The sequence below is a fragment of the Apostichopus japonicus genome, chromosome 9 (genome assembly GCF_037975245.1).
Source record: "Apostichopus japonicus isolate 1M-3 chromosome 9, ASM3797524v1, whole genome shotgun sequence".
In the NCBI taxonomy this organism is placed as follows: Eukaryota; Metazoa; Echinodermata; class Holothuroidea; order Aspidochirotida; family Stichopodidae; genus Apostichopus; species Apostichopus japonicus.
In genome coordinates, this window is record NC_092569.1 from 36,458,641 (window position 1) to 36,483,310 (window position 24,670).

The 24,670-nt window shown below is 38.1% G+C and overlaps 2 protein-coding genes across 2 annotated transcripts; both read right to left on the bottom strand.

Annotated features, from left to right (window-relative positions):
* Nucleotides 1-259: 259 nt before the first annotated feature.
* On the bottom strand, nt 260-24,192 carry LOC139974037 (fibrinogen-like protein A). The gene is made up of 7 exons (XM_071980952.1): nt 23,433-24,192; nt 20,330-20,391; nt 18,560-18,685; nt 13,932-14,196; nt 836-3,690; nt 426-731; nt 260-375 (listed from the first exon to the last, which is right to left on the bottom strand). Exons 1-5 carry the CDS (start codon nt 23,800-23,802, stop codon nt 3,419-3,421), a joined length of 1,095 nt encoding a protein of 364 aa, XP_071837053.1. The 5' UTR covers nt 23,803-24,192; the 3' UTR covers nt 260-375; nt 426-731; nt 836-3,418.
* Nucleotides 8,275-13,344, bottom strand: LOC139974032 (uncharacterized). Its single transcript, XM_071980946.1, has one exon. The coding sequence runs from the start codon at nt 13,097-13,099 to the stop codon at nt 8,612-8,614; it is 4,488 nt and encodes a 1,495-aa protein (XP_071837047.1). The 5' UTR covers nt 13,100-13,344; the 3' UTR covers nt 8,275-8,611.
* Nucleotides 24,193-24,670: the final 478 nt, after the last annotated feature.

The following is a 24,670-nucleotide window of genomic DNA, read 5'->3' on the forward strand; positions in this document are numbered from 1 at the left end:
AGTGACCAAAGAACATAGAGAGAATTAGTGTTGATAATTATCACGCTATGTTTATTCGACGAATCTTGCACTACGTAACAAATAGATAAATACATATATCTACATATAAATACATATATAAATATATATATATATATATATAAATACATATATACATGTATATATACATATATATATATATATATATATATATATATATATATATATATATATATATATATATATGTATATATGTATATATGTATTTATATATATATATCGATGTAATCAGTTTACCAACTTCACATAATCATTACCCAACTGATTTAATCATAAACTGTTTACCTATCTTACATAATCACCATTATCATATGCATGTAATCATACACTGTTTACCTCCCTTCGTAAGCATCCTTACCAAACAAATTTAATCATAAACAGTTTACCTCCATTCTGTAATCATCCTTACCCAACTGATGTAATCATAAACTGTTTACCAATCCTATGTAATCATCTTTATCAAACTGATGTAATCATAACTGTTTACCTCCCTTCCGTAAGCATCCTTACCAAGCTGATGTAATCATTAACTGTTACCAATCTCATGCAATCATCCTTACCAAACTAGTGTGATCATAAACTGTTTACCTCCTTTCTGTATAATCATCGTTACCAAACTGATGTAATCATAAACTGTTTACCAATCTTATGTAATCATCCTTACCAAACTGATGTAATCATAAACTGTTTACCTCCTTTCTGTATAATCATTGTTACCAAACTGATGTAATCATAAACTGTTTACCAATCTTATGTAATCATCCTTACCAAACTAGTGTGATCATAAACTGTTTACCTCCTTTCTGTATAATCATCCTCACCAAACTGATGTAATCATAAACTGTTTACCAATCTTATGTAATCATCCTTACCAAACTGATGTAATCATAAACTGTTTACCTCCTTTCTGTATAATCATTGTTACCAAACTGATGTAATCATAAACTGTTTACCAATCTTATGTAATCATCCTTACCAAACTGATGTAATCATAAACTGTTTACCTCCTTTCTGTATAATCATCCTCACCAAACTGATGTAATCATAAACTGTTTACCTATCTTATGTAATCATCTTTACCAAACTGATGTAATCATAAACTGTTTACCTCCATTCCGTAATCATCCTTACCCAACTGATGTAATCATAAACTGTTTACCATTCCTATGTAATCATCTTTATCAAACTGATGTAATCATAAACTGTTTACCAATCTTATGTAATCATCCTTACTAAACTGATATAATCATTAACTGTTTACCAATCTTATGTAATCATCGTTACCAAACTGATGTAATCATAAACTGTTTACCTCCTTTCTGTATAATCATCCTCACCAAACTGATGTAATCATAAACTGTTTACCAATCTTATGTAATCATCCTTACTAAACTGATATAATCATTAACTGTTTACCAATCTTATGTAATCATCGTTACCAAACTGATGTAATCATAAACTGTTTACCTCCTTTCTGTATAATCATCCTCACCAAACTGATGTAATCATAAACTGTTTACCAATCTTATGTAATCATCTTTACCAAACTTATGTAATCATGAACTGTTTACCTCCATTCGGTAATCATCCTTACCCAACTGATGTAATCATAAACTGTTTACCATTCCTATGTAATCATCTTTATCAAACTGATGTAATCATAAACTGTTTACCAATCTTATGTAATCATCCTTACTAAACTGATACAATCATTAACTGTTTACCAATCTTATGTAATCATCGTTACCAAACTGATGTAATCATAAACTGTTTACATCCCTTCCGTTAGCATCGTTACCAAACTGATGTAATCATAAAGTGTTTACCAATCTTATGTAATCATCTTTACCAAACTGATGTAATCATAAACTGCTTACCTCCATTCGGTAATCATCCTTACCAATCAGATGTTATCATACACAGTTTACCAATCTTACATAATCACCATTATCATAGACATGTAATCATACACTGTTTACCTCCCTTCGTAATCATCCTTACCAAACTGATGTAATCATACAGTTTACCAATCTTATGAAGTACCTAAAGAAGCCCTTATAATCATTGCCTGCTTACCGTGTTTACACAAATTAACTTTGAACTAATCTCAACATCACCTAAACGGATGGTTACCATAAATTCATTTTCATTGAGCTAATCTCAACATGACCTCAACAGATGGTTACAATGAATGCATAATCATTCCTACCCATCCAGTTTGACTATTTCACAATTAATAGGTTACTTCTCAATGGGGTTCTCCAACCATCCCCATGAGCCAACAGAGGGTGCTGTCACAAGATCTTACCTAGTTTCCTGACCTTGACAAGCTGCAGTCTCAGACTGTATATCACATCGGTATTGTGAGCTGATCACTAATAGTATATATACACAACTTCCTTTTAGTTATTGAAGTAGACAGGTTTTTGAAACATTTATTCAAAGTTAGAAGTCAAACTAATTGTTTAAACACCTTAACTTGTTGCATTTTAAAATCCTTTTTTTTTTAAACCTTGAACTAGTCAATTACCAAGCATGTGTGTATCCAAGCTTATCTGGCGAGTGCGAACGTGATACCTTGATTCAGGAATAATATCACAGTCCCCTTTGTCAAAATGCAAGAGAGCCCCTTCCTCTGCTGGAAAGTCTCTACCAATCAATTCTCAATAAACATCGAACATTAATTTGTACATAGTAATTCAAATGGAATACAGAGAGTCAAGATAATAAATAAATTCTGTGTAAAACACTGTTATGCAATATGCTGTTTGGGTAGACTATGCATAAAGGCTAGGAAAATATTACAGTGCATTTGATTCAGCAATACAACCTTTTAAGATGTATTTTTTTGTGAGAAATGCATGTTGAGAATTCCAATAGGCTATCCCATCCATCTCATAACGTGATATGGGTAACTACTTTTATTGAGAACAAGTATCTGAACATATACCTGTGCAAACAATATTAGTATATATATTATTTCCGGACTGATAACAATACATAAGAATGTGTGTGTGTCTGCACTTGTTTTGTATTCTAAGGGCTTGAACAAAGGAATTGCGAGTCCTCAGACGGTAAGAATCACCAGGTCCTCAGAAAAGTTCTATTGCTAAGGGATATTGTTAAGGTTAGGGTACGTGGACTTGAACAGTAGGAAAAACCATGAGCTCCTCAGTCTGGTTGTAAAACACACCTGGGTGTGTCTGTGTCTGTTAAGAGAAGTTTTTAGGAGGTTGTGTACATGGAGGGGGGGGGAGGGGATGAAATTTGGGTTATCTGTGACATTTCTGTTTGCTGGTATGGATGATATATTTGCTGAACTCCAGTGTGTTTGTTAGTTTTGATCCTCTTATCAAGTACTTAGTGGACAGAACCGTATCTAGACGGGTCTTATCTTCATTTCTGTGTATTTGATGTTATTCCAACCTCCAGGTAGATTATACCAGCGTATGCTTGATCGATCATCATCTGCTGCCATATAGTTACCATTGAGGTTAGATGCTGCACAGTACTTGTACCACCAGGCACCATGGAATATAACAGCACAGTTAGTACTGCTGAATATATCATTGTCCCTGTCAAAGGTACTGAAGGCATCGTTAAGATGATAACTCAAAGCATAACCACCAGGAAAATAACCTCCATCTGTGTCTGTGTATTAAACAAATAAAGATATTCCCTTAAACTACAATCCATCACAATTAAGGGACCTATCACAATATAGACACATTAAATAATTAGTAAATATGATTGGATGTATGTTGAATCTGTAGAGTGATATCTCTACATATCACTACACAACAGAACATTTGTGCTTAATCTCTGTGACAGTCTACATCACATATCACTGTTGTATTTGAGTTATGTTATATATCAGCATATCACTATTAGGAAGTTGTGCTTGTCTTTGTGTGATGACTCAGCATATCACTGTAAGAACATTATGCTTGGTCTACTGTCTTATCATATCACTGTCAGTCATAATGCTTGGTTTATGTGATGTCTTAGCATATCACTGTCTGTCGTTATGCTTGGTTCATGTGATGTCTTAGCATATCACTGTCAGTCATTATGCTTGGTTTATGTGATGTCTTATCATATCACTGTCTGTCTTTATGCTTGGTTTATGTGATGTCTTATCATATCACTGTCAGTCATTATGCTTGGTTTATGTGATGTATAAGTAGCATATCACTGTCATTCATTTTGCTTGGTTTATGTGATGCCTTATCATATCACTGTCTGTCATTTTGCTTGGTTTATGTGATGTCTTATTATATCACTGTCTGTCATTTTGCTTGGCTTACGTGATGTCTAAGTAGCATATCACTGTCATTCATTTTGCTTGGTTTATGTGATGCCTTATCATATCACTGTCTGTCATTTTGCTTGGTTTATGTTATGTCTTATCATATCACTGTCTGTCATTTTGCTTGGCTTATGTGATGTCTTAGCATATCACTGTCTGTCGTTTTGCTTGGTTTATGTGATGTATAAGCATATCACTGTCTGTCATTTGCTTGGCTTATGTGTTGTCTTATCATATCACTGTCTGTCATTTTGCTTGGCTTATGTGATGTCTTAGCATATCACTGTCATTCATTATGCTTGGTTTATGTGATGTCTTATCATATCACTGTCATTCATTATGCTTGGATTATGTGGATTATGCTTGGATTATGCTTGGATTATGCTTGGATGCTTGGATGCTTGGATTATGCTTGGATTATGGCTTTGGTCAGCTTGCGAGTCTATAAGCCTCCATGGCTTCTTTCGCGAGTTCCTGCTTGCGGGAAGATCACATATACATACATACATACATACATGTGATGTCTTATCATATCACTGTCTGTCATTTTGCTTGGCTTATGTGATGTCTTATCATATCACTGTCTGTCATTATGCTTGGTTTATGTTATGTCTTATCATATCACTGTCTGTCATGCTTGGCTTATGTGTTGTCTTATCATATCACTGTATGTAGTTATGCTTGGTTTATGAGATGTCTTATCATATCACTGTCAGTCATTATGCTTGGTTTATGTGATGTCTTAGCATATCACTGTCATTCATTTTGCTTGGTTTATGTTATGTCTTATCATATCACTGTCTGTCATTTTGCTTGGCTTATGTGATGTATAAGCATATCACTGTCTGTCGTTATGCTTGGTTTATGTGATGTCTTATCATATCACTGTCTGTCATTTTGCTTGGTTTATGTGATGTATAAGCATATCACTGTCTGTCGTTTTGCTTGGTTTATGTGATGTATAAGCATATCACTGTCTGTCATTTTGCTTGGCTTATGTGATGTCTTAGCATATCACTGTCTGTCGTTTTGCTTGGTTTATGTGATGTATAAGCATATCACTGTCTGTCATTTTGCTTGGCTTATGTGATGTCTTAGCATATCACCAGGGTTCGGTTTCTTCCGGAAGAAACCTATTTCTTCCGGGGACGTGGAAGAAACTGGAAGAAACCTGTTTCTTCCAGGTTTCTTCCAGTTTCTTCCGGAAGAAACTGGAAGAAACCGGAAGAAACTGGAAGAAACTGTGAAAATTGGCATATAGGCAGCACAGCCCACATACATGATAAAGAGACAAATAGTTCACCATCATCTGACTGAAATGCATACCATTGAAACCATCAAAATATGATATTTTTGTTTTGATTATAATTTTTGGTTGTTTTTCTACACCAAAAGATGTTTGCTTATAAATCACAATATTGAAGGACTACTTATCATCTCGCGATCCCCCCATCAATCAGAATTGCATAACTGGCCATACTGTATGAATGATTAACCTGGATTGGCTCATGCACGGAGGATTTAATACAATGAACACCAAGAAAATAGCCAAACAATATCTGTTAGATTTAGGCAACAGTTTAATTTCTCTAACTCCCTAAATTACAACTTGTAGTTAACAGGAGGACTTGTCATCCCAACAGCAAAAAGAACAAACATCCACAATTAAAGACATTGAAGACTCGCCTCAAACCGTGTGCGGCCATCTGAAAAGTTAACTTTCCGTTGCTTGCAAGTGACGTTTTGTTCATGTCACTACAGTAATGAAACGTGATACCTTGTTATCTTTAGCTGGACCTGAGATGTCCATCGCTGCATTGTTTGTATAGACTGTGCTGTGGGTATTGACCGCAGCTGTATGTACTGACTATACTAGTGTATAATTACCGATGGTAGCAAGCTGTGTGTGTATTTTCTGTGATCGATGGTGGTGTCTAACACTTCTGTTACACCTCATTCGAAACTAGGTCAGATTACTGGCATGATACGTTTCTTTTTGCGCGAGTCTACACACCCTTTAACCACAGCTGGCCACGAGTCATCCCTCATTTCACACTACAACTTCCATTCGAATCTGTAACCCTCATGTCTTGAGTTCAATCTCCACAAAATATAGCCACAGTGGTCAATGTAATTGTAGTAATGAGTGTGCCTTGTAGTAGGCCTACACTAGTTTCCAGGGAACACTTGCCCCGCCACTCAGAAACTAGTTTTAACTAAGAACTGGGTTATGATCAGGACCATTCTGGTCTGCAAAATATTGTTTGCCCATAGTTGTTCCCTGAATTGTCCGATGCAAGTAGCCTAGTACTATATTGTGTACAGTATATGCTGGAAGCAGGTCATGTGCTCCAAACCTAGATATAGACTACATAGATAACACTATAGTGCTTCTTGTCAATTTATTACATAAATAGAAATCATTGCAGGTTGTTATGAAACTTTATCAACAGTTTTTCCCCAAAAAATGAGTTTCTTCCATTTTGTCCGGAAGAAACTGGAAGAAACCTATTTCTTCCGAGTGGAAAAAACCGCGGTTTATTCCGCGGTTTTTTCCACCCCCGGAAGAAACCTGCGAACCCTGCATATCACTGTATGTCATTTTGCTTGGCTTATGTGATGTCTTATCATATCACTGTCTGTCGTTTTGCTTGGTTTATGTGATGTATAAGCATATCACTGTCTGTCATTTTGCTTGGCTTATGAGATGTCTTAGCATATCACTGTCTGTCGTTATGCTTGGTTTATGTGATGTATAAGCATATCACTGTGTCATTTTGCTTGGCTTATGTGATGTCTTAGCATATCACTGTCTGTCGTTTTGCTTGGTTTATGTGATGTATAAGCATATCACTGTCTGTCATTTTGCTTGGTTTATGTGATGTCTTATCATATCACTGTCTGTCATTTTGCTTGGCTTATGTGATGTCTTAGCATATCACTGTCTGTCATTTTGCTTGGCTTATGTGATGTCTTAGCATATCACTGTCAGTCGTTATGCTTGGTTTATGTGATGTCTTAGCATATCACTGTCAGTCGTTATGCTTGGTTTATGTGATGTCTTAGCATATCACTGTCTGCCGTTTTGCTTGGTTTATGTGATGTATAAGCATATCACTGTCTGCCGTTATGCTTGGTTTATGTGATGTATAAGCATATCACTGTCTGTCATTTTGCTTGGCTTATGTGATGTCTTATCATATCACTGTCTCTCGTTATGCTTGGTTCATGTTATGTCTTAGCATATCACTGTCTGTCATGCTTGGTTTATGTGATGTATTAGCATGTCACTGTCAGTAATTATATGTGATCTATGTGATATCTCACAGCTCGTAACAATAATCTTTAATAGTTTTGTTTTAACTGTAATTTTATATTTAAACATATTAATTAACCCAGGAACCATAGTGTAAGTTAATCCAATAACTGTTTATCCTGCTCCTTAGGACTAGTATAGACCAGCAAACAGCTATTACCTTACTAATCATATTTTAATTATTACAATGATAGCAAATGATTTCTCACTGAATTATCTGGATTTTACTGCCTTGTTAATGCAGCCATGGAACAGGAAGGAATACTCTCAAGCAAATATAGTGCTGACTTTGTGGGCACCCACTCTGGAGTGAAGATAGCAACAGTCATGAGCTTGGTTAATCCAATATCTGTCCAAGGTTTGCTTCTACAAACTAAGGCAGCAATTAATGGGATCATAGCTGATTGATGCATTAGCTGAAATTGAAACGACCAACCCAGCTCCCACCCTTTTTAATTTCAAACAGCTAATGATGCCGCTGTTAAAACAAGTTCCCCTAAAAAGTGTCATATTTAAAAAAATGTTCACAAAGGGAACAAGTAGCCTACAATAGAGTAATGAATTGAGAGGTTTGTTTAGACTTGTAGACTTCACGGCATGGTTCATGTAAATTTCGTATGTTTACTCACTTTGATGGCTCACGTAGACACTACCACGTTGCTTGTATATCCGTTGCTATACACAGAGTAAGCACATGGTGATTCCTTCTCCACAACATGGCTGCAATACTGAATCCTATGGAAGGCCGTCAGTGAATAATAACAGTCCCAAGGGACGCCGTACGCGACTAAAGTCCATATGCAAAAGCATAGTTAACAAACTCCCCCTCAAAAAGAATGAAGGAGAAAACGTACAAAACAAAACGGCAAAAGGAGTTCCTCAAGCAAAAGTCTGGGCTCGAATAGGAAAACTATAAAACACTATATACATGGTTCTCCTCGCTCACTCTAATCCCGAAGCTTCAGGATTCCTCCCTCAAGTAGCTCTAGAAGAGCAAGAGGAGAGGCTCCTTTCTTGGTTAAACAGTCTGCTACTTGGGATTTGGCCCTATACCATTTAACTGCTGAAATCTGCTTTGTTTGAAGTAGTTCTTTAATCCCTCCAATTTCAATTCGTAGTCTCTTTTCATGCACAAGATTGGTTGAATATATGTTATCGAAAAGGGAGTGATTGTCTGTAACGCAAACAAACGGCAGTAGAAGGGTATTTAAAACCCCATAGAGAAGCTCAGTGAGCAGGGCAGCTACAAAAACCCCTGTGTCAATTGCGTCAGCCATAGCTAGTGTTTCAGCAGCAAGAGTACTCCTAGCCACACGTCTTATCCTTTTAGATTGCCATGCAAGGGGAGCTACTTGGCCCTCTTCTCCAATGAGGAAGATGAAATAACCGCCTTGACTACCTCCATCTGGAAGATTGCCTAATGAGGCATCACTGTATATGAGTAGTTTTAATGCACTCCTGTGGCCAAGCTGTGGGAATTTAAGAGTGACATTCTCTGACTGAACTCTCCGAACTACCTTATTGGTTTCAAGGAGATCTGACACTTTGGCTTTCTTAAATACAGCACTTAGAGAACAGGCGTCAAATAGAATATCAGGTCTTGTCTGGTTAGCAATCCACATGATTTGCCCCACTTTGGAACGCATGAGCTCCAATTCCTCTGAAGTTAAGAAATCTTCTTTCTGCCTTTCTCTCTCTTTGCTTATGAGGATGGGTTGTATAGATTTGGCATAGTCCTGTTGATCCAATCTAATCATGCCTTTACTGGATCCCAAATGAAGGCCTATGTACCTGAAGGACTCCGATACCTCCAGCCCAACACAAAAATGACTCCTTATCTTGTCAATAATGTCAGTTTTAAAGCTGTCCTCCCCAGCCCAAATAAAATCGTCCACATGACTGGCTAGAAGTCCATTTAACTTGCCATTTTTGAACCAGTAAAAGACGGTGGGGTCCACCGTGGAAATGCTTGCTCCACACTTTACCATGACATCCTTTACCCTGTTGTACCAGCAGAGTGAGGCATCGCTTAAGCCATATACGCATTTCTGAAGATGCCATACAACATAATTAACTTTGGCTTCTACTGGTGGTTTAATGAAAATATTTCTCTTTATTTGAGCACTTTGTAAGAAAGCAGTTTTAATGTCCATAGACTCAAGTTGCCATTTGTTTTGTGCAGCTATGGTTATGAGAACTCTCAAAGATTCTTTGGCACAGGTAGGTGAATCTGTCGGAATTTTATTCCTATCTTTATCTTCAAACCCTCTAGCAACAAGTCTTGCCTTCTTAACACTTCCGTTTGGGGTTTCTTTGATGGTACATATCCATCTGGTTGAAATGCATTTTTGACCACTGTCTGGGACTTCCTCATAAACTGCAAAATCTTTCCACTTTTGCAATTCCTCTTGCTTGGCTTCTTTGAATAAAAGGTTATCTAAAATGAAAACTGTTTCTGGAGAATCTCCCCTCTCCTGGGCCATACTTTCAGGTGTGATAACTTCTAGATTATTTACAATTTTAAGGTCAATGGATTGTGTCGATCCTGCTGATGAATCAGGTTTTAGGTACTGAATATTGAACCAATTTGCGTGTTTCCCTGTAGCCTTCCCAGCCCTTGACAAAACTTTGACCACATTAGTCGTCCCGTCTTCTCCAGTATATTTAAGATTTTGTCCTACCTGTGGCCTGGTGTAGTGTGGGTCCTCTGATGCTGGGTATGTTTGGGTTTGGACCTGCTCAGTTTCTGATGCAACATTTCCCACCTGCTCTTCAACGCCTTGAAAATGATCCTCCACACGATGGGATGCATTCTCATCTTCTTCTTCCACCTGGCTACCCTCTTGTGGAATACCAACATTGCGCCCTTCGATTTGGTTCTCAATTATGTTCTGATACGTTCCCTTTTCCTGTCGATTATCCTGTTCCCCTACCTTATTAAGACGACATCTATGAACTCGTACATAGCTCCCTCCATGTCTTACAAATACTACCACCCCATCTCTGCCAATAACAACACCGGGCCCTTTCCATTCATTACTGTCTTGTCGTTTATAGTACACCTTATCACCAGTGACAAAGTTACCTAATGTCCTAACTTGCTTTCTCAGAGCCCTTCTAATCCTCTCTGATGACTCTACAGCAATAAATTCTCTGCGGGCTCTGTGTAGAGCATTAAGATGCCTGGCTACACATTCACTGATGGTGGTCCCTTCTAGAGCTGGGAGATCATCTGTTAGAGTGGTGGGTAGACATGGGGTGGTACCATATACTAACTGGTATGGGCTAAAACCATGAATGTTCGCTAGCGAATTCTTCGCATTCACAGACCAAGCCAGAGCAGTTTCAAGGTCCATGTGTGGATCACAACTCACTTTGTTCAATATTTCCGTAAGTGTTCTGTTGTGTCTCTCAAGCAGACCATTCCTCCTTGGGCTATAAGCCGGGGTGGTTTTAATAGTTATATTAAAATTTTCAGCCAGGTCATGTAGCTCTGAATTATCAAATTCCCTACCATTGTCGGTCAAGATAGATTTGGGAGGCCCATGTACACCAATCCATATCTTCAATATTTTCTCGCAAATCGTGGAAGACCTTTTATTTGTGATCACCACCGCCGCACTGTACCGTGAGAAAAGATCAATAACATGTAAGTACCAAAGGTGTGGGCGAATCTCATGTAGGTCCATCGCGATCATGTCGTTAAATGCGTGAGACAATGGCAGACAAACAGCTGGTTTAGGTGGGGCACGCTTAAATTTAACACAGGCGTCACATTTTTGAACAACCTCTTTAAGTTTATCTATAACTTCCTTGGAAGCTCCTGCTCCTTTAAGCAGGGGGGTCATCCTTTCCACATTGGCATGACCAAATTGTCTATGTAGTTTGGTGAGTTTCGCTTCATCCCAAATCTTTTGGGAGATATTGTCTTCCTGTTCTGTTTGCTGCTCAACCGTTGTGCCTACATTCTCCGTGTTTGCAACTAATATTTCTTCAAGTTGTTCTCGGCATTCATCTTTTGGCCCGTTTCCTTGTAAGCTGACACAGTAATGTCCACTTGATGTGAATTCCAGAGGAATGTGCTGCCCAAAAATTGTGGCGGTGTCATTAGATAGATCTAGAATGGCATTGGCCCTTTTCAAAGAATCTTTACTTAGTAATAATGGAATATCACAGTTAACTACTTCTGTGGCAATATTGCAGGAAGTGTTTCCTATGATGGCGGGAAGGACGACTTGTTCTTTCGAGACTACTGTGACTCCATCCCCAAACCGAAATTCCTGCCTACTATTTGAATGACTCCCGATATCACTTCCAGTTGCCTGAAGTTTCTGAGCATAGTTATCTAACCACTTCTGGCCACAAACAGTCTTAGTACAAGCCGTATCAATGACAGCTGTGCCAAAGGCTTCTGTCATGAAAATTTCGTTCTTATCAGTCTCATCAACATTGCCCAACTTGCTAAACAGTGTAATATTGACTGATTCTTGGCCTGACATGTTGTACTCAGTGTCTTTAATGGGCTGTATGAGATTGACTGACTGTGGCTTATCTTTATCTGGGCAATCTTTCACCCAGTGAAATACAGACTCACAAACAGCACACTTAGTGCGTTTACCAAACTTATTAATGGGATTGGTTCCTTTAAGCTCTGTAGTCTGAGGACTGCTGTTCCCATTCCCACTGGGCTTGTTTCTGTAACGATTGTTCGACCTATAACTCCCTTGGCCTTGCCTATACCTAGTGTCCGTAACGTATACACCTTCCACTGGTTCCTGTTTAACACTAGGCCCTAGACTCCCTATGTTTGCATTGCTGTTAGTGTTAGGCCTGACCTGGTACATGTCGTTATTACCATTACCAGGGGTACTACTACTGAGCCTAAGCCTTCCTTCCAAACTTACTGGATATTGACTATGTCTGTCGCCAAAAATTCTTTTCAACGCTGATTTCATGTTGTTGAATGTTATATCTTTGCATGCTGTGAGGGCCATTTGCCGATCTGTTGTACTAAGATTGGTGTTATCAAGTAGCTTGAAGGCCTGCATAGCATCCGGTAACTGCATATCATGCTTTTCCATTCTCTTGTAGAACAATTCGAACTGCGCTATGTATGAAGTAATCGGATCGTACTCACTTTGCTTGAAGGATTCAAACGCTCTGTACGCTTCGTAAGCAGTATCTATCGCGTCCTTTTTGAATACAGAATCCAATTCTTTAAGCAAACTATCAACCCCGTCGTCTTTATTGAGGGTTTCCGCTTTTATTTCGAGGGCCGTTTCCCTAGCTTTCCCCGTTAGCGTGAGTGCAATCGCGATGGCCTGCTTTTTAGTATCCAGTTCGGTCACTAATTGCCACATTTTGACCTCGTTTTTCCATCGGTCATATCCTACATCTTCGTCCAGCTTTGGCGGAATTTTGTACGATTGTGCCATTTTCTTTCGGCTTAATAATTTCGCTCTGCTACCATGTAAATTTCGTATGTTTACTCACTTTGATGGCTCACGTAGACACTACCACGTTGCTTGTATATCCGTTGCTATACACAGAGTAAGCACATGGTGATTCCTTCTCCACAACATGGCTGCAATACTGAATCCTATGGAAGGCCGTCAGTGAATAATAACAGTCCCAAGGGACGCCGTACGCGACTAAAGTCCATATGCAAAAGCATAGTTAACAGTTCAGACGCAGAAATGGATTTCATTTTACCTATAATAAGGCTAAAATTATTATCATGTGTAATAAAGAAACATGACATAGACCCCTTACTACAAAACTGGACATCTCACCATGTAGCAACACAAATTTTATTGCAAACCAAATAAGAATGTAATCCATATATTCCATCACGGTGATAGCAGGATATTTTCATTCATGCGATAATCTTAAAACCACTTGCCACCATCCCCATCCATAAAGTAACATACCCTGCCTCTCCACCCTCCCACTGCTACAATAATTGAAAAAAAGTGTCTTTAAAAAATGTCTACCGCCTTGAAAATGTTTGTTAATGTATTTATGACCTCCGTAAAATTCTTACCACAGCTTACTTGCACGCCAATGAACTTCCCTGGTAATCCAGGGGTGACCAATTGGGTTGCTTAAAACAATGAAGGTCATACAGCTGGCTGCCCTAAAGAATGAACATAACACGACTAAAATGTACTTACCGATTATATTATGAAAGAAACAGAACATGACATTTAATAGTACAGTGAAGTTGTATACAACCAACACATAGAGAAACCTATAGTTTGGACAAACCTGCAGTTCCACTGTAAGTTCCCAGTCCAGACAGTCTGTAATTGTCACTTTCATCGTTGATCCGGAACAAGTCAAACTTTGCGTAGTATGGATCTCCATCTTTGTTCACCATATCGATCCGCAGTTGATAGTCACCTTGATTGGTGAGGTCATACAACTTATCATTTCCCAACCAAAACTCATGGTCCAGCTCACCAAAGCCTTCTTTATAGCTCTGCCAGTTACGATAGAAGTCAACGGAACCATCAACACGACGTTGGAACACCTGTATAATGTAAAAACAAAAAGAATAATTTTAATAATAAATAAGAATAAATTTATTTCAATAACATTTTCACTGAGAAGTGGACTGTATTCCTTCTATTACATAAGCAAAGGATGACCTCTGAATGAAGCAGTAATTGACAATGTTCCAAACTGAAGTCCTACATTCTCACCTGTAATTTACCCTTCTGTCAGTGGCATGGGATTCCCACATAGTGTCTACAGACTGGTTATTATCCGAAACAGTACTCGACAACCTTTGAGGCCCACATGCTAGGATCTTTCCATGAAGATTGGGCCAGTTCCCACCAGACACCCCCCCCCCCCCCCCACCATCACTCAGAATAGATGCTCAGAAAGCTACAGTAGTTTGGAGTATGGACTTGATGTTTAGTAAAAAAAAAAAAACTTAAGATAAATCTTCTAACGTCTAGAAAAAAACAGCGAAGCCACCAAAACTGATTTTTGTGACCCACAAGTCTTAATTTCATGATTTTCATCATCTACTTTCCAGTCAATACTCGGTAAGTTTGGTAACGGTGAGGCCCCACCTTAAAACCAGGACGCAAAAATGCATTGACGTTTCCAATGTGGTAATTGGCTGTATTTTTAGGAAATCTAATACATGAAGCCTTTCTTAGGATATCATGCTAACAATTAGGCCTCAGATTCCACACATTGTTGTATCTTTCACTGACATGAAAAGACCACTACATTAGACTAACTAACCTAGAATGTGTGTGACGTTGTACAAGAACTGACTTAAATTGCAAAGTGAATTTCACCTTCTACCATAGTTGATTGTTCACACACCAGGACAGAAAACTGTAGAACTGATGTCTGTGTGTGTAATACACATAATTAGACCACTGTTGGATATTGTTGCTTAAATATATTAACTCTGTCCCATTACAAATAATGGAATCTTATATATTGTCAAATTTCCACAGTCTTCAATTGGAAGAGAAACATTCTGAAAGATTTTGGGCTCAGCTCTGGTTTGTGTTGAAATGCCCAATTCCTCATTTCCCCCTTTTTGATTACTTCAACAAATCTAAAATGACCTCATTATCTGAGAGAAAGAGCCTACTATTGTGACAGACAGATTGATTTTGTAATTAACTCTAAATCTATATCAAGTGAGCAACTCTGACATTCCCCAATTTATAGATACTGTAATTAAACACTGTAATAAACCACAAGTGGACTGGAACTATAGGTTCAAAATTAGTAAAGAAAATTAAGATTCAAAGGAAGATGCAAAGACCAATGGGAAGAATATCAATGTACTGCTACCATCTGCATGGTTTCATTAGAGTAATCACAAGTTTATTGAGTTGGCACTTGTTTCTAATTCAAGAGGATGCAAAGGTTTATTTGTTTCTGACCAATTCACTGCCATTGCAAATGTATAGGTAGGAACAGAAACCATCACCCTTGCGTCACAAACTACTTCCATACCACAGTGATTCTGCTGACCAGTTTGAATTCGTAATTACACATATACAACATATCTGTAGGATGTCATACTAGACTTACCGTCCATCCTCCTCCGTCGGTCATATTATACATATACAACATATCGTCTATACTGTTGGATGTCATACTAGACTTACCGTCCATCCTCCTCCATCGGTCATATTATGAATATACAATATATCGTCTATACTGTTGGATGTCATACTAGACTTACCGTCCATCCTCCTCCGTCAGTCATATTATACATATACAACATATCGTCTATACTGTTGGATGTCATACTAGACTTACCGTCCATCCTCCTCCATCGGTCATATTATACATATACAATATATCGTCTATACTATAGGATGTCATACTAGACTTACCGTCCATCCTCCTCCATCGGTCATATTATACATATACAAAACATCGTCTATATTATAGGATGTCATACTAGACTTACCGTCCATCCTCCTCCATCAGTCATATTATACATATACAATATATCGTCTATACTATAGGATGTCATACTAGACTTACCGTCCATCCTCCTCCATCAGTCATATTATACATATACAATACATCGTCTATGCTATAGGATGTCATACTAGACTCACCGTCCATCCTCCTCCATCAGTCATATTATACATATACAACATATCGTCTATACTGTTGGATGTCATACTAGACTTACCGTCCATCCTCCTCCATCGGTCATATTATACATATACAATATATCGTCTATACTATAGGATGTCATACTAGACTTACCGTCCATCCTCCTCCATCGGTCATATTATACATATACAAAACATCGTCTATATTATAGGATGTCATACTAGACTTACCGTCCATCCTCCTCCATCGGTCATATTATACATATACAATATATCGTCTATACTATAGGATGTCATACTAGACTTACCGTCCATCCTCCTCCATCAGTCATATTATACATATACAATACATCGTCTATGCTATAGGATGTCATACTAGACTCACCGTCCATCCTCCTCCATCAGTCATATTATACATATACAACATATCGTCTATACTATAGGATGTCATATAAGACTTACCGTCCATCCTCCTCCGTCAGTCATATTATACATATAGTCTATACTATAGGATGTCATACTAGACTTACCGTCCATCCTCCTCCATCAGTCATATTATACATATACAACATATCGTCTATACTATAGGATGTCATACTAGACTCACCATCCATCCTCCTCCGTCAGTCATATTATACATATACAATATATCGTCTATACTATAGGATGTCATACTAGACTTACCGTCCATCCTCCTCCATCAGTCATATTATACATATAACATATCGTCTATACTATAGGATGTCATATAAGACTTACCGTCCATCCTCCTCCGTCAGTCATATTATACATATAGTCTATACTATAGGATGTCATACTAGACTCACCGTCCATCCTCCTCCATCAGTCATATTATACATATACAACATATCGTCTATACTATAGGATGTCATACTAGACTTACCGTCCATCCTCCTCCGTCAGTCATATTATACATATACAACATATCGTCTATACTATAGGATGTCATACTAGACTTACCGTCCATCCTCCTCCGTCACACATATTATACATATACAATATATCGTCTATACTATAGGATGTCATACTAGACTCACCGTCCATCCTCTCCGTCAGTCATATTATACATATACAATACATCGTCTATGCTATAGGATGTCATACTAGACTCACCGTCCATCCTCCTCCATCAGTCATATTATACATATACAACATATCGTTTATACTATAGGATGTCATATAAGACTTACCGTCCATCCTCCTCCGTCAGTCATATTATACATATAGTCTATACTATAGGATGTCATACTAGACTCACCGTCCATCCTCCTCCATCAGTCATATTATACATATACAACATATCGTCTATACTATAGGATGTCATACTAGACTCACCATCCATCCTCCTCCGTCAGTCATATTATACATATACAATATATCGTCTATACTATAGGATGTCATACTAGACTTACCGTCCATCTTCCTCCGTCAGTCATATAATACATATACAACATATCGTCTATACTATAGGATGTCATATAAGACTTACCGTCCATCCTCCTCCGCCAGTCATATTATACATATACAACATATCGTCTATACTATAGGATGTCATACTAGACTTACCGTCCATCCTCCTCCGTCAGTCATATTATACATATACAATATATCGTCTATACTATAGGATGTCATATAAGAGTTACCGTCCATCCTCCTCCGTCAGTCATATTATACATATACAATATATCGTCTATACTATAGGATGTCATACTATAGACTTACCGTCCATCCTCCTCCGTCAGTCATATTATACATATACAATATATCGTCTATACTATAGGATGTCATATAAGACTTACCGTCCATCCTCCTCCGTCAGTCATATTATACATATACAATATATCGTCTATACTATAGGATGTCATACTATAGACTTACCGTCCATCCTCCTCCGTCACTCATATTATACATATACAATATATCGTCTATACTACAGGATGTCATACTATAGACTTACCGTCCATCCTCCTCCGTCGGTCATATTATACATATACAATATATCGTCTATACTATAGGATGTCATACTAGACTTACCGTCCATCCTCCTCCGTCAGTCATATTATACATATACAATATATCGTCTATACTATAGGATGTCATACTAGACTTACCGTCCATCCTCCTCCGTCAGTCATATTATATATATACAATATATCGTCTATACTATAGGATATCATACTAGACTTACCGTCCATCCTCCTCCATCAGTCATAATATACATAAACAATATATCGTCTATACTATAGGATGTCATACTAGACTTACCGTCCATCCTCCTCCGTCAGTCATGTTACAGAAGACCTCAAATGAATCCCTCCAGTTAGTTGGTTTGATTGTGTAGATGCCATTGGTTGTATTACCAGCATTGAAGACATCCAAGCAGTCTTTTATCTAATAATAACATAACAAGTTAATAGCAAGCAAGCAATCCATGAAGTGACATATCTTATCTTATTATGGCTAATATATGACCTTTGACAGCAGTACACGATCATTCAGCTTTTTCTTTATACTTTTATTGGAGTATTAAAATAGCTAACAAAGACCTACAGAACAATATGCTGAACGAGGAAGAAACATTAACGTCACATGGAAAGGTGGTTCCTCATCGTATATACACTCCATGCACAGACATTTTGTTTGGGAGTAATTCAGGCAATCTTGAAACATTGATGCCTTGATACTTTGTGTCATAGGCGTAGGAGGCTGGGGGGCTGCAGCCCCCCAACCAAAAATTTTGGTGAAAATTCGGGCAATATGCTGAGAATTTTTCAAACCCCTACTGAAAGAAGAATAATTTGCAATGTGTTTTTCAATTTTTTGGGGGGTGAAAATTCTGGCAATATGCTAAGAATTTTTCAAACCCCTACTGAAAGAAGAATAATTTGCAATGTGTTTTTAATTTATTTGGGGGTGAAAATTCGGGCAATATGCTGAGAATTTTTCGGGCACCTACTGAAAGAAGAATAATTTGCAATGTGTTTTTCATTTTTTTTTGGTGGTGAAAATTCGGGCAATATGCTGAGAAATTTTCGGGCACCTACTGAAAGAAGAATAATTTGTAATGTGTTTTTCATTTTTTGGGGGTGAAAGTTCGGGCAATATGCTGAGAATTTTTCAGGCACCTACTGAAAGAAGAATAATTTGCAATGTATTTTTCAATGGTTAAACTGATATTATAATTATTGTTAATATTGTAATGACTTGCTCAATAATTTTAACCAATATGGAAGGGTAATAACACAGAAAATATAACCAAACTTTTTCCCGCGCCCGCGCGCGTTCAACATCTTAATTTGCATGTCATATATAGGCATTCATTCCTTTATATTCCAGGAATTGGTTCTTTTGTACAGTGCTCTTGAGCATGTTTTATATCATGATAACAGCACTTTAATATTTGGTATTTATTTATATTCATCAGTAATCGGCATGTGATGTAATAACCGATGAATGCCTATATGATAGCACATTAAGATGTTGAACGCGCGCGAAGCGCGCGAAAAATGTTGGTTATATTTTACGGGCAAGTCGTTACAACCCCCCAAATCAGATTAGGCTCCTACGCCTATGCTTTGTGTCAAATTCATTGCAAATCTCTGACGATTCTAAGCTATTACAAACCGAATGTTCTAATTGGTCCTACTGATAGTGTCGATGTTTCCAAGATTCATGGAATGTACTTTAAATGTCAATCACAACATCAAGCCTTCTCTCCTACAAAGAGTGACAGCATAACCGAATAGTTTCATGGGTATCTTTACAATTTGGATGACAAAGGGGAGAAAACTATCCCAATTTCAGTATTTTTTTCTATTTATTTACAGTATTCCAAGCTTATTTCTTTGCTTTTTCTGTGATATCTCTGTAGTCAACACTGTATGTGATAATTATAGACAACATACAATATTGTACAACAAAGTAATATCATAATTGCTCAGATCATCATCAGATTTTTAATCTAAAATCTTACTCCCCAAACACAATTTATTCTCTTACTTCAAAATTGTATGTAATTAAGTATGTAATTCTCACCACAATAGAAGGATCATCACTAGTAGTGGTTTGCTTTGGGGTGGTCTCCACTGATGTGCTGGCTATCGTTAAAACAAGAAAACCCAAAACAAATATCTGGTTTTCTGACTCTTTACATCAGGTACGATAATTTAGTGATATACAATCATGCTGTACTATCTTAGTCTGTTCAAATTCGAAGTACTTCAGACAGATCGAGATCAATTCTGATAAATACATACATCCATGTTAAGAGTAGGGCAACAGTGATATTGCTTGTCCATGCATACCAAAAGCCTACATGTATGTATGCCTCATGGCTTGTCTACCGTGTCAGCCTATTGACAAATTCTACCAACAATTCCAAGTATGATGGTATAATACGGTAAAGTAGGGATGGTTAGGGCATAACTGTTCTCTGATAGAATAGCTTTGATTAAGCCGCTGATTTTGCTATATATCCTTCAGCTATGTGATTTTCATTGATGGTTTGACCACATTCCCCCAGAAATAGAGAGAATTATACTTGCAAAGGTCGGGAGAATCTAACTGCTCGAAACAAGGAAAAAGTTCCCTTACTTACGGCATGTGTTGAAGTTTACCGTATAATTCCCCTGAACGGGTGCAATAACCCACGAAAGTGTCTGAAGATACAAAACTGATGTTTACTCGATCACATGGCAATTTTGGCGGTTTCGGCTTTGTAGATTATAATTGGGATTGAAAAAGTGGTTACAATTTGACTAACGAGGACAGCGACTACAGTGTCTATCACTGCAACTACATATGTATAACACAGTAGGCGACTTAAGGGAACACAGGGAGTTAATTACCGTACACCAACAAAACAAGAGGGCTATCTACTATCTTTGCGTGAAGTTAGGGTGGTATGGTGATTACCAGGGGCGGCGGTTTGTTTCAAATATTGGGGGGGGGGGCATCTGCTTGGGTGCAGGCGCGTAGCAACTACATCCCATAATTGTTCGCGCGCTTCGTGATACTTTGTATATATGTTATGCGCTATCGACCGATTAGCGCCATCGATCGATAGCGCTGCGCTATCTATGGATCCGTCGTTAGCGCAAGCATCGGTAGATCGCGCAGGTATCGATCGATGGCGCAGGCAGATCGACGGATTGTATGTCTATTTTTGATAATGACAATGTTTTTTTTTTTAATTTCAGGTTGACGCCAAGTGCTGTTTAAGGGACACCTCACCGATTTTCTTAAAATTGCCCGTTTAATTACCATTTTCTATGTAAATATTTATGATAAATTCAATAAAATTTTATCAATTGATAGTGATACAATGAAAAATTATGATTTCCAATAAATTGGTTGTATCATGGAGATAGCCTAAATCCATTGCTGAATCAGGCATATGTATCAGGTTGTATCATATGTCTTCAGGCCTAGGTTCTAAGAAATCTGCTAAATTACTGATGTGATTGGGCCAACAGTGACTATCGACCTCATATAGTACTGATATATAGTGACGATATTCGTAAAAATGGAAAAAGAGCCAGCTTTTCGAGAACACATGCAGGAGACCGTCGACCGCCAAGCTGCTTCAACAAAGAGCCCAGTCAACAGCGCGGAGAAGTACGATGCCATAAAATCTCATCTTCTTGATCCAAGCATCAAGGTGGACTTGCACTTCCGACATTGGGTCAAAACACAGAATTTTCAGATTGTCGACCTTCCTGGCCTTGGTCTTAATCAAGTTCTGGTCATCCCAAACGAACAGAAGATACAAGTTGAGGGAAGCGCCAAGTTCCTGCGAGTTGTCCATGCTGACAACGTGTTCGATGTCGTAAAGGGTATTCACGTAGACGAACTCAAGCACAGCGGGTACAAGAAAGTGGCTACACGACCCACGAACTATCGATTGATAGCGCAGCGCGATCTACCGATACTTGTGCTAACGACGGATCCATAGATAGCGCAGCGCTATCGATCGATGGCGCAAATCGGTCGATAGCGCATAACATATATACCAAATTTCATTACGGATGCGGTCCGTCTCATGGGCGCAGATCAGTCTTGGATAATGGTGGTGACGCGCATCTGTTCTTTGATACTATCTAAGCGGAGCGCGACCATTGGTTCGCGCGTAGCGTACAAGATTTTTTTTTGGAAATATACCTCCCAGATCGCCGGAAATAAAACTTCCCAGACCCAATAATGCTCCAAAACCTCCTTAAATTTGAGATCTCATGGCTTAGAAACTTAAGTTGGGGGAAACACATGGGCGTCTGCAGAAAAAAATCAGGGGACAAATAATCCAAGTAGACTTTTGTATACGATGAGTCTGGGTCCTCTCCCAGAAAACAATTATAGACGCGGCAAGTGCGATTTCCTTTCAAAATTTAACAACTGTGGATAAATGTAATGAAGTGAGAACTGCTGCATGTCATTTTGCACAATGCTGGATCAAATTGCGCCAAAGTTCAATACAGGGAAATTAGCAATGCAGCGTTTGGTCAAGACAAATTGGTGGGGACACGGTATATCATGTCCCCACCACAGAAAAAGTTGTAAAGAAAATAAGTAAAAACTACTCTCGGTGAAAGTCTGTGTCGTTTTTGGTGATATTTAGTAACAAATCTTGACACGGTTAGACATGCGCGTAGCGAGGAATTTGCCAAGGGAGGGAGGGGCGAAGCTCGCAGGCCAACTCTCTAAGCGTGGCGCCACTATGAGTTGGCGCCAAGCGTATACGGAAAATTTTGGCCGAAAATGCCTCCCAGATCGCTGGAAATGGCACTTCCCAGGTCTTGAAAGTTGCATCTAAGCATTTTCTATTTTGAAATTCAGCGATATCATAAAAAAAATATGCTCTTATAGACATAAAAAAAACTATGCCACCAAATATTGGGGGGATATTAGATAATATATACCCCACCTAAAATATTGGGGGGACATGTCCCCCCCCCCCCAGATCGCCGCCCATGGTGATTACAGTGAACCAATGCATATAGCTCTGTATCTATAGGTCTAACAATACAGGCTAACCATATAGTTTACAATTTGGCTATGGTCGCAAAGAAAGAAGCTCAAGTGAACTAGTAATCATGAATCCTTCCTTCTTCCCTTACATACCTAACATCTACATTTACTGTACCTTCCCTGACAGTCGAGCCAGTTGTTTCACTGCTGGTAGTTTGTATTGGGGTGGTCTCCACAGGTTTGCTTGAGTACAGATTGGTAGCTATCAGTAGGTCAAAATAAATGTGAAAGGAAATAAAATATTGATTTAGAGCTTTCAAAACTGTTATTGGAAAGGTTTGAAAGAGCAGGTTTGTGGCCTGTTGGATAATGACATGAAAGTATATATACATACCAGTACAGACATTGAACAGTTTTGATTTGATTTGATTTATTTGATTTTCCACAGATAATAAATATATACATGTGGATGGAAGTCCTCTAAAAAGCCAATTCAGGCTTAACAAGTTAAAGGACTCCCAAGAAAGAAAGAAAGAAAAATACATATATACATAAATGAAAATATAATTAATGTCTTAATAAGGAATAATTAATAACATGCGATATAAACGATGTATCAATACTGAGAAATGACTTCTTTGTTTAGCGTTTTTCTAAATGTTTCTTTAGATGGTTTAGATTTTATAGTAGCAGTTCGATCATTCCATGTCCTAATAGCACAATTCGTACCGAATGTTGTATTACATAAGTTGTGGTGTGCTTGACCGGCACTTCTAGTGCTGTGACTATGTATGGCGCTGTTAATAGTAAAGAAGTCATGAAAGGCTGCAGGAAGTAAGCCATTCCAATCACTGTAAAAGAATGTGGCTACAACAATATCGCTAAATTTTAATAAGTTGAGCAATTTGAAAAGTGAGCTGGTGTGTTCACGATATTCAGAATGAGTTATATGACGAATGAGTTTCTTTTGTAAAATTTCAAGAGGGTGGAGATAAACATTGTGGGTGCCAGACCACATTATAGAGCAGTATGGAAAATGGGGGAAATCTAATGTTTGGTAAAGCATTCTAAGAATATTCTGAGGAAAATAGTGTTTCAACTCAGAAATGATACCAACATTTTTCGCCACAGTGTTTGCAATATATGTTTTAACCAATGCAAAGGTATAAAAGGAGAAATTAGTTTTAATGACACAAGTGACCTAACTTAACGAGGACGTCTTCACTCATCATTACATGTAGTTTAGACCTAAACATACATGGGTCAGTTGAAAGACAATATGGTTCTTAACCACTATTGAAAATTAGGTCATAACAATAGAGTTGGGTCAGGTCACGTCAGTCAGTCGGGTCACGTCGGTCAGTGGGGTCATTGTCTGTCAGTGGGGTCACTTCGGTCAGTCGGGGCAGTGGG

Coding starts and splice junctions, on each gene's coding strand:
- LOC139974032 (XM_071980946.1), bottom strand. CDS start 13,099: ATGGCACAATCGTACAAAATTCCGCCAAAGCTGGACGAAGATGTAGGA.
- LOC139974037 (XM_071980952.1), bottom strand. CDS start 23,802: ATGTATTTTTCTTTCTTTCTTTCTTGGGAGTCCTTTAACTTGTTAAGC. Junction 18,686..20,329: donor GTGATGATCCTTCTATTGTG/GTGAGAATTACA, acceptor TGTTATTATTAG/ATAAAAGACTGCTTGGATGT. Junction 14,197..18,559: donor CTGACGGAGGAGGATGGACG/GTAAGTCTAGTA, acceptor TACATTATACAG/GTGTTCCAACGTCGTGTTGA.